We start from the raw sequence: 11,085 nt of genomic DNA on the forward strand, positions 1-11,085 counted from the left end.
AACTCAGCAGCATCCTCCCCCTAAGCAGCATCCTCAAACTCAGCAGCATCCTCATCCTCAGCAGCATCCTCACCCTCAGCAGCATCCTCATCCTCAGCAGCATCCTCACCCTCAGCAGCATCCTCATCCTCAGCAGCATCCTCACCCTCAGCAGCATCCTCACCCTCACTCAGCATCCTCATCCTCAGCAGCATCCTCACCCTCAGCAGCATCCTCATCCTCAGCAGCATTCTAAGCAGCATCCTCGCCCTCATCCTCATCAGCGGCCGCTGCTACTGCAGCAACGCGCGCACCGGCGGCGAATCTGGCATAAAACACTGCAGATATTGCATCCGATTGCAGTTTATGCCTTGCCTCATATCGCCGAGTACCCATCGATCGGGGGCATCAACGTGCAGCTTTCATCTTGTAAGCTTCGGCAATAATGACATGCGACATGCGTGCGCTACTTGAGTGCGCGTGGAGTGTGTTTTCAGTAATTACGGCTTCGCGGCGGATCTCGACAGCGCTTGAAATCTGATACAGCAGTTCCTTTCGCTATAGAGCGACAGCGCAGACAAGTCTCCCGTGTTGAAAGAGAAAGAAAGTGAGAGAGAGAGAGAGAGAGTAAGAACGAAAGCCGCCGGCCGACCGCGCGCCGTCATACCACGGACAGGTTATTTTGATGACATATAGTCTTTCGAAGCAAATTAGCAGTATTGATTATCTTAGCCGGGATTGCCCCGCCCTTCGTGCCACTGCCTGTATCTCTCCGTCTTTCTCCCGCCCATCCGCACACCGCCGCCTCTCCCTCCTCCTCGTCTTCACACTTCTTCCTCTTCGTTCACACACCGCCTGCTCCTCGTCTTGCTCCTTATTCCTCCTCCTCCTCCTCCTCCATCCCCTCAACTGTGCTTACTTATAACTTTACCATCTGCTGTACCACGTCCTCTTCCTCTCCATCTTTCCTACTCTACCCATCCTCATCATAACCCTCATCAGCACCCTCCCCTCATCCACATCATTTCCTCTCACCATCTTCGTCGACTTCTTATATTCCTTCTCGATCCGACAGTACCTCCTCCTGCTCCTCCTCCTCCCCCTCCTCCTCATTCTCCTCCTCCTCATCATCATTCTCCTCCTCCTCCTCCTCCTCCTCCTCCTCTCCCTTCTTCTTCTTCGCTTCCATCCTCCTCCTCCTCATTCTCTACCGTCTTCTCTCGCCGGCGACCGCGCGCCCTTCTGTCCGGGCAATCCAAGTCAGTCAGTCACTATATAATTAATCGAATTCATTTAATACCAGGCCAGACGACGGCGACCTTTGGGTGTACTTCAGACACTGGGAGCCGTCTGAATGAGATGAGAGGAAGGAGCGGGAGCGGGAGGGGAAGGGGGAGGGGGAGGGGGAGGGACTATCTATTCTACTGCACCAGCAGGTGGAATGTCTGCGCAGCGATATATGTGCACGTCGTCGTGCGACGTTGTCCATGCATCCGTGGGTGACGTAGCGGCAAATAAGTGCCAGAGCCCATCTGTCCGCTGCCCCGCGCTGTTACGCAATACAAGCATAGTATTCCGATATAGCGATACAGTAAACACCCGCATAAAAGAACCCGTGATTTTTTGTTTCAGGCTGAAGAGGTTCTTATATATATGGTACATAGTGAGAAATCAGCCTGAAGAGGTTCTTAAAGAGGTTCTTAATTTTTTTTTTTGGGGGGGAGGGTGGTATTGTGTACATTATCTAGGTGAATAATTGACACTAATTAACCAACTGTTTAATATTAGAAATTATATGTCTGTTTAAATTTATTTGAGTTAATTTATTTATCACCTTTAATTTACTTATCATATTAAACACAAAGAAAGGTCAAATGCTGTGAAAATTGATTTGACTAATAGTAGACAGTTTCCAATGGTGTAGCACACATACTTGGATTTCCCCAGTTTGCTCTAATTTTCGGCATTTTTTTTATATAAGAACCTGTTTAATTTATCAGGCTGAAGAGGTTCTTATATAATAGGTGCTTTATTGGTCCAATTTCAGCCTGGAGGTTCTTAAAATCACGGGTTCTTTTGTGCGGGTGTTTACTGTATAGCTATGTAGCGATTTCGAACAAAACTGCGTTCGTTGGGACAGATGCACGAGGCGCATATGGAGTGGAAGATCGTTCATACGGGAGTCTGATGTTGAGGATGTAAAACTGCGTAACTGATGTATGATACGAGACAGCGGCGGCCGGTCGACAAATAAAAAAAGTCGGTTTGAAACCTTGGAGGCTTGATGTGGCAGTATATAAATGCGAAGCTGGCTTTTTACGTCCGTGTTCGCTGGGGAGCCCTCCGTCAGCTGTGCGTCAGTTACACCTGCAGTCGGTGTTAATATTGCATCGTGGACACAATACCGACGTCATCCGAGGAGTACATTAATATTAGACGTGTCCGTTATGAACGTCTGAAGATATCTATAATAGACGCGTAGCCTGCTCTGATCCATTTCCAAGCGTCGGCCTTCTTTTGAAGTGCCTATTACGTGTAGATATACTGCGCGCGTGTTAAATCGCTTTTATGATTAGTTCGGATGTTTTTATTCTTCAATATTTGCACAGATTAAATGTATGTGTTCATGGACAGCCTACACATAAATATACTAAGGTGGTGGCATGTAAGGTGGTGGCATGTGGATACACAGATGGTATCTTTACTAAGGGCGTAACGAATTACACTCACAGAGTATAAATTCGTACCTCACGTGCGTTGTTGGTACTAGATGGGTAATTGTCTACATGCTGGTGGTATAAATTTGTACTATGCATGTGTAATTGTAAGTTAGTATACCACCAGGGTCATCATATAGGTCTGCACACGTGCGGTATATAGTTAAACGGTTGGTTGATGCGCTCGTGTAATAATCCAAGGCTTTGTCTGATTGCAGTTTTACAACGATAGCGCTGCAGTCTGTAGGCCTGTCCGTGGGGAACATTGCCGGCATAAGGACATTCAGAGTTCTCAGGGCTTTGAAAACCGTTTCCATAGTGCCAGGTAGGTTCGACCGCTATACTTAGTTACGAAGTTCAGTTATATCAAGTTGCTGATCACATCATGGTCATGCAATATGCGTGTGTGTCGTGTCGCACTGTATCATGGCGAAATTGTGTCGTGTTATATCATAACATATCATAGTGTATTATGTGGTCATGTGGTGTCGTGTCGTGTAGTATCATTGTGTGCTGTGTCGTGCTGTTTTGTGATACCGTGTCGTGTCGTATTTTGTCATGCCATGCTATGGCTTACTCTGGCGTGTTGTGTGGTATAATATCATGGGATAGCCGTAACGTGCTGTCGGTATTCAACTTGTAAATATAATTACTTCAGGTATAATTATGACTACACTATAACTGAATTATCAACTAAATAAAAGTACCTAATCTAATTACCACGTATAAATTAATTTGACGTAATATATTCAAGAAATATTCAACACAATTTTGCTAAACAAATTTTGGTCCCGCACTAAAAATTTACTTGAAACTAAAAACAAACTTTAACTTAATGGCTAATGTGAATCATTTTTATAAGTATTAAAGTATACGATGAGAATTATTAGTAATCGCATCTAAACCGCACGTCTAGGCAACGCTTATTTCTCCTGTGCTGAAATAACTCGCTCGAGCAATAAATCAATATTGCGTCACTTCATGTATGTTACTGAGACTTCTATCGACCCTTTCCATCGCTTTCCATCGGAGTTACTCGTATCACATTACTCGATTGCATTGTGGCTCGGATATTTTGATCACAGTATAAATTTTCGCGCAATTGCATTGATTTTTTTAGCAACAATTCAGGTTTGTGCAACACTACAAACGTCAGCGAAGCACGAGTCGTATGGACGCGTGTGAATGGAATAAAGTTCTTTTTATCGAAGCGATCCGTTTAATGTTACAACGCGTGAGAATCAATGTTTTTTAATTAGAGCTATGCTAAGCTGCAGGCAGTAACGGTCCACACAATCCACACGCGCTCGCGAAAGCTTGACCGCGCGTGAAATGAACCGTGCTACTGGTACCGATTCACCCAGACCCAATCTCTTATCCTAGACATGTACTCGCTATGCAGCCTCACTCGCCACATCTTCTCCCTCATAGTTGAACGTCAGCATAACTATAGTATCAAGAGTCGATAATAGAAATTAATCTTAAATAATCTTCTATTATGGACTGATAGTATCAGGGGTTAATAATGACAAATTGTCATTTGACGGTTTGTCAATATTAACCCCTGATAGTATCGATCTGGACGGATCCACATATACGCGTTCGCATCCTCTTGTTATATATATCAGTACTGTATGTATAGTCGATAATTCTCATGAGAGTGTGCTTAATATATATAAGATTTGCGTGCGCACAGCTTCTGCGTACGTGTATGAGTAAGGACGATGAATCTAGACGGTGCTGCGTTTTTGCAGTTCGCGGTCACCTTGGACTGACCTCAAGGGCGAATAAAAACCCGATTAGAATCGTTACTTGAAGTCAGCTCGAGGGTTGAATGCAGCCGTCGGGCAGTCCATTTGGTATAATAATATATCAAATGGACTGCCCGAATATTATATGGAATGTCTGTGCTGCAGTCTATTCTGTAATATATGAGCTCAAAGTTTGTGTTGATGCTGCAGTGTCTGTGCTGCAATGTCTGTGCTGCAGTCAGTGCAGTGTCTGTGCTGCAGTGTCTGTGCTGCAGTATTTATGCGGCAGTGTCGTTGCTGCAGTATTTGTTCTGCAGTATCAGTGCAGCAGTGGCTGTGCTGCAGTATTTATGCTGCAGTGTCTGTGCAGCAGTGTCTGTGCTGCAGTACTTATGCTGCAGTGTCTGTGCTGCAGTATCTATGCTGCAGTATCTATGCTGCAGTATCTGTACTGCAGTATTTATGCTGCAGTACGTATGCTGCAGTATTTATGGCATGCTGCAGTATCTGTGCAGCAGTGTCTATGCTGCAGTATCTGTACAACATTGTCTATGCTGCAGTGTCTGTGCAGCCGAGTCTGTGCAGCCGAGTCTGTGTAGCAGTGTCTGTGCAGCAGGCTCTGCGGGTTTCAGTGTCTATTGGATTCAACTCTGCACATCCTGACTATCGCACTGATTAGTGATTTTCCGGAAGCTGGTCTCCCAGACTACAATCAATCTGCAGTTTGAAATCGCTTAATCAGGTTGTGATGAGGTTTGCTCATCGATATTCCTCGGGCTGCGCGCAGTTTAACGATTGAGCTAATTTAACTCGAAAGCGTATGACAAGGAGGAAGAGTATCTTCAGAAATGCCTTGATGAGTTTATGGCTGTCAAAGCTAAACTCAAGTCTGCCACCAAGAAAGTCCAATCATCTGAACAACTACCGGGTAATTTAATCTGACACCACCATCATCTGTTGGTTCAGCCTCACCAAGGTCACCAATTCAGAATGACAGTCAGCAAGCTGAAGCGCCGGAGTCAGCTGCTCAGCTGAACACTGTAAAACTGAAGCCAAGGGTTGAAAAACCTAAACTGCCTGTGTTTTGTGGGGATGTTCGGGAATACTGGACGTTCAGAGAAGATTTCAAACACATGGTGGACCCATTGTATGATCCCAGAGTTGGGTGGGTGAGGTTTGATGGGTAAACCCCTAGACATGTTAAAGGGGATTGGAACTGCTGCCTGCTGCGTGTACCTCGACCTATATTACGGAGATCCAAGAATAATCTCAGATGCCATAACCCAGGACATTACTAAATTCAGAGGGTTAAGAGAAGGAGAAGATGGTCGATTTTGTGAGCTCACCCATCTTGTCAGAAGATGCCACAACATATTAAAGCAAGTGGGTAAAGAATCAGACCTCAACAACAACCACATGCTGGCGATAATTGAGATGAAGCTGACAGCTGATGACAGAAAGGTGTATGCTAGGCATCTACAGCAAAAGAAGGAGGAAGCTTCTCTTCAAGGGCTCCTTAGCTTCCTGACTGAGGAGATGAAAGCTCGAATGAGAGCCACCGCTCCAGTAAGAAACAATCCACCTCAGGGCAAGGTCAATTTGACCCAGCAGCGAGGCAGTGCTCCAGGCAGTTACCCCAACAGATCGGTTCCGTGGAAGAAGTGCTGGGGTTGTGAGTCGAATGATCATTGGCCAGACCAGTGCACAGTTATCCAAGGCCTAACTATTGACGCCCGTTTGGAAATGGCTAAAGAGAAGCATGCCTGCTTTAGCTGTTTGAAGAGAGCTGGACGAGAGCACTCCATGAGGACCTGCCACCGACGTAAACAGTGCATCAAAGAAAACTGCCCGTCTTATCATCATGTGCTTCTTCATCGAATGTCAGGAGGAAATATAGTAGCAATGGCCTCAGAGGAAAATGATGTGGCTTTGCCAATTATAACGGCAAGAGTTGGCACCCCGGGGAAAACTGTCGTAGGGAACATCATGATGGATTCCGGGGCGAATGTGACGTTGGTCAGAGGAGCTGTTGCAGAGCAACTTGGCCTGAAAGGAAAGTCTATAAGCGTCGACATCGGTACATTAGGTGGGGATGTTCAAGCTTATCAGACCAAAGTCTATAAACTGAGGATATTCGGCGACAAGAAAGTGCACACTATATTAGCTGTTGGTGTGCCAGAGATAACAAATGTGTTGGGACATTCACTGAACAGAGGAAATGGTGCAGTCGACGTGTTGATTGGAGTGGACTACCCAGCCATGCACGCAGGAGAGACAAAGGAGGTGGATGGGTACCTACTCAGAAAGTCACCATTGGGTTGGTTAACTTTTGGTTCATCCAGAGGTTATCGGCAACCAACAACAACTGTGCTCCACGTAAATGTGACGGAGATGACAGACCTTACCAAGTTCTGGTCAACTGAAGAGATGGGAGTTAAATTGACCAGTTGTGAATGCAAGACTTCTGATCAATTGAAGCGATCACCGATTGAGAGACAGCAGTTCAACGACATGTGGCAGTCCTGCGAAAAGATAGGCAACAGATGGATGGTGCCTTATCCGTGGAAAAGAGACCCAAGAGACCTTCCAGACAACAAGAAGCAGTGCATGGCAAAGTTGGCGTCGATGGAACAGAGACTGATAAAAGATGAAAGAAATGCCAAGGTATATGACCAGCAAATGAAGGAGATGGAGGAGAAAGGGTTTGCCAGAAAATTGAGTAACGAGGAGATGGAGAACTATAAGGGCCCTGTGCATTACATTTCTCATCATCCAGTGTTGCGACCTGAGAAGAAAAGCACACCAGTCCGGATCGTATTCAACGCATCAGCAGCCTTCAATGGTCATCGGCTGAATGACTATTGGGAGAAGGGTCCAGACCTTCTCAATGACATGTTTGGTGTACTGTTACGATTCCGACAGCATGCAGTTGCGATATCGGGTGACATTTCCAAAATGTATCATCAAGTCCTAATCCCAGAGAAGGACAAGCACGTCCACAGATTCCTTTGGAGAAATTATGACGTCACAAGGGAACCCGATGTCTACATGAAGGAAGTTGTGACATTTGGAGATAAACCAGCTCCAGCTATGGCGTTGACAGCGCTAAAGAGAACGGCAAAAGAAGGTGAGGTAGCCTGCCCAAAAGCTGCGAAGATAATTAACCATGACACATACATGGACGACATCTGCACATCAGTACCTTCAACAGAGGAGGCTAGAGTAGTAATAAACGAAATGGATACTGTCCTAGAAAGAGGAGGATTCACTGTTAAAGAATGGGTGTCCAATGTAAGGCTGAGAAGTTACGACACACAGCAAGGTGAACGACCTGTTCTCGGTGATTCAGAAGAGCAGAAGGTTTTAGGGATGGTGTGGGATCCAGAATCCGACAGAATGAAGTACAAGGTGAAACCAGTGTCGATCAAAGAGAAAGATCTCCTGACCAAGAGAATGGTGCTGAGTGAACTTGCTAAAGTGTTTGACCCGATTGGGTTCACGGGTGCTTTCCTTATCAAAGGGAAAATTCTGATGCAGAAACTGTGGCAGTGTGGAACTGGTTGGGATGAAGACCTTCCAGTAGAGGAGAAAGATGAATGGAGGAAGTTCTTTGCTGAATTGGAGAGCCTTGATGGCGTATGCTTCCAGAGGTGCCTGATGCCTGAAAGACCAAGTAAACCAGCTGAACTTGTCATCTTTTGTGACGCATCAGAAGATGCATTTGGTGCTGTTGCGTACATGAGGTGGGAGTTGAATGATGGATCGGTTGGTGTGAGGTTTATGGCTGCAAAGTCTCGTGTAGCACCACTACAGAATTCATCGATCCTTGTCTGGAACTTCAAGCTGCGGTCGTTGCATCTAGACTCTATACTACTTTGAGAGAAGAGATGTCGGTACAGTTGGGCCGAGTCGTATTCTTGTCTGACAGCATCATCGCCTTGTCCTGGATTCGAGGTCAGTCAAGACCATACAAGTCATTCGTGGCAAACAGAGTTTCTGAGATTCAGGGCTCAACCGACCCTTCTTATTGGCGACACATCCCAGGAGAATTCAACGTTGCAGACAAAGTTTCCAGATGGATTGGTGTCAAAGATCTGGAAGGTGATTGGAAGAATGGACCAGCTTTTTTATTGTTACCAGAAGAAGAGTGGCCAAAATCCATCCCTAGAGCAGACGTGAATGAAGTTAACAGAGAAAAGCGGAACATTAAAATCGTGCTGACAGTTAGAGAAGTAAAAGAGGCCATAGATTGCAAGAAGTTCTCTCGATGGAGAAAGTTGATCCGAGTGACAGCATATGTATTCAGATTCATCTTGAATTTGAAAGCTAGACGCATCGTAGACGATGGTCCACTATCAACGAAAGAATTGGCAGTAGCAGAAAAGCACTGGATAGTTGAAGCGCAGAGACCACTTCATGAACGAATAAAGAGAGGGGAATTTAAATCCCTAAGCACCTTCGAGAAGGACAAGATTGTCTACGTGGGGGGAAGAGCTTCTAACGGAACCCTCTCCTATGAAAGAAGACACCCTGTGTTGTTGCCCAAAGAACACTGTGTATCATATTTGATTACTCAACACGTGCATGAGCAGGGGCACTATGGGGTTGCAACCACAGCTGCCAAAGTCAGAAGTCAGTACTGGATTGTAGGCGTGACAAATTTAGCAAAGACTGTTAAATTTAGATGTGTAACGTGTAGAAGATTCAAGCACCAGACAGAGGCTCAACTCATGGCCAACCTGCCAGTAGAGAGAATGGCACCATTCACGCCACCTTTCTATTTCATAGCCTGTGACTATTTCGGCCCATATATCGTCAAAGTGGGAAGAAACAAGACGGCGAAGCATTATGGCGTCATCTTCACCTGCCTGAACACCAGAGCAGTGCATCTAGAAGTGGCAGTTGACTGTTCTACCATGGAGTTTCTGCAGGTCCTACGTCGTTTCTTCGCCATCAGGGGAAAACCCAAGCTTATTCAAAGTGACAATGGAACCCAATTTGTTGGGGCAGAGAGGCAATTACGCGAGATGGTGAGGGGCTGGAGTGAAGTAGAGCTGAAAGCATTCTGTGCAGAGCGACAAGTAACATGGAAATTCACCACACCGCTTGCTCCTCATCAGAATGGCTGTGCAGAAGCGCTTGTTAAATGTTGCAAACTGGCGCTAAAGAAATCTATCAGTAAGCAAAGGCTCACTCCATTTGAGCTACATACATGTCTCCAAGAGGTTGCTAACCTAGTCAACGAGCGACCAATTGGAAGAGTACCAAATGATCCGGACGATGGTAGCTATATGTGTCCCAATGATGTACTACTTGGACGAGCTTCGAGCAGAGTGCCACAGGGTCCATTTCGTGAGACTAAAAATCCTAGAGAGAGATTAGAATTTATGCAACAAATCGTTAATGCGTTTAGGAAATGTTGGATTAGAGATGTGTTCCCATTGTTGGTTCCCAGACGGAAGTGGAATGTTGACAGAAGAGACGTGCAAGTAGACGACGTAGTGGTAGTTGCGAATTTCTTGTCTTCGTCGGCCTCGCCACTAAGTAGATTCTCGCCACTATTAGTTTGGTCCAGTATTAAACGAATTGAAGTGCGCCGCACACTCTCTCTTACAAGTGCTGATGATGTATTTGAAACATCCTCACTGATCGATGTCTACTGATCGAAGTCTGTGTGACGCAACACTTTTTAATGATCAAATGGTCTGTAATAGAACGTGTTTAATGATCGAAGGGTTTTGCGTCGAAACACATTTAATGATCGAAGGGTCTGCGACGGAACGTGTTTAATGATCAAAGGGTTTACGGCGGACAACTTTAGTGGCTGAGGATTCGCGAGGGAGCCAAACGACCGTTTTTTCTACGGAGAGAAGCTGTTTTAATGGTAAATGGTGTGAAGAAATGGTGTGAACATCTTCAGTGAACAAAGGCTTGGGCGGCAATGTATTTAATCAGCGGATATTTGCACCATAATCGTCAAGAGTTTGCACTCGTATGCGGGTATTGCTCTGTGCAAGTGTTTGCCCTGTAATATGTTTGTGGTTCAATATGTAACATCTGACATGTTATGAATAAGGCGGTTGCACGCGAATGTGTTCCGTGATTATTAATGTTAATGCTAAACAACTGTTTATTGGCCAGGGACCCGTTATTAGAAACATCGTAAATCTCTAGATCTGTCTGTCGTGAGTCTATAATTTCATGAATTTTTGCACAGCACTTCGCTTATAAAATTATGACATTTTAAACTGATATGTCCGATGTCATAACTACTTATGTTTCTGACAACGGTGTGCGTGCGTGCGTACATATATATATATATATATACGCAAACACATTTATCAACCTCTGGGCAAAGAATACTTACGAACACGCGTGCTGATACATTTCAATGAAGTTCTCATTTACAGGATTTCTCATTTTACAGACACTAGCTGTTGTTTAATTAACGTGTGCTGGTGTAATACCGGGGCCACGGCGCGTGGCTGCGAACATTTGTAATACGTGTTCTCATGGCACATCGCGCACGATTTCTCATTTCAGTTGCACTGTACAAAATTTGCACTGATAGTCCAGTCATAAAGTGCACTCTACCGGTAAATCGAGTGAAACAAGCTGGATTCTTCACTAATGTGTTG

General features: G+C 45.2%; 2 protein-coding genes across 2 annotated transcripts in view; both read left to right on the forward strand.

Moving 5' to 3' along the window:
- LOC106813368 overlaps positions 1 to 8,258 on the forward strand; it is a gene marked incomplete at its 3' end in the record, with an annotated part of 28,516 nt that extends 20,258 nt beyond the window's left edge. The window contains 3 exon segments of the mRNA XM_014817499.1: positions 2,915 to 3,021; positions 5,414 to 5,612; positions 5,809 to 8,258. Of these exon segments, the coding sequence (XP_014672985.1) occupies positions 2,915 to 3,021; positions 5,414 to 5,612; positions 5,809 to 8,258 (2,756 nt within the window).
- Positions 8,259 to 8,334: 76 nt separating this feature from the next.
- Positions 8,335 to 9,940, forward strand: LOC106813369. The gene is made up of 2 exons (XM_014817501.1): positions 8,335 to 9,730; positions 9,903 to 9,940. The coding sequence occupies exons 1-2, from the start codon at positions 8,335 to 8,337 to the stop codon at positions 9,938 to 9,940; spliced, it is 1,434 nt and encodes a 477-aa protein (XP_014672987.1).
- Positions 9,941 to 11,085: the final 1,145 nt, after the last annotated feature.

This window comes from Priapulus caudatus, unplaced genomic scaffold (assembly GCF_000485595.1).
Source record: "Priapulus caudatus unplaced genomic scaffold, Priapulus_caudatus-5.0.1 Scaffold761, whole genome shotgun sequence".
Taxonomy (NCBI): Eukaryota; Metazoa; Priapulida; class Priapulimorpha; order Priapulimorphida; family Priapulidae; genus Priapulus; species Priapulus caudatus.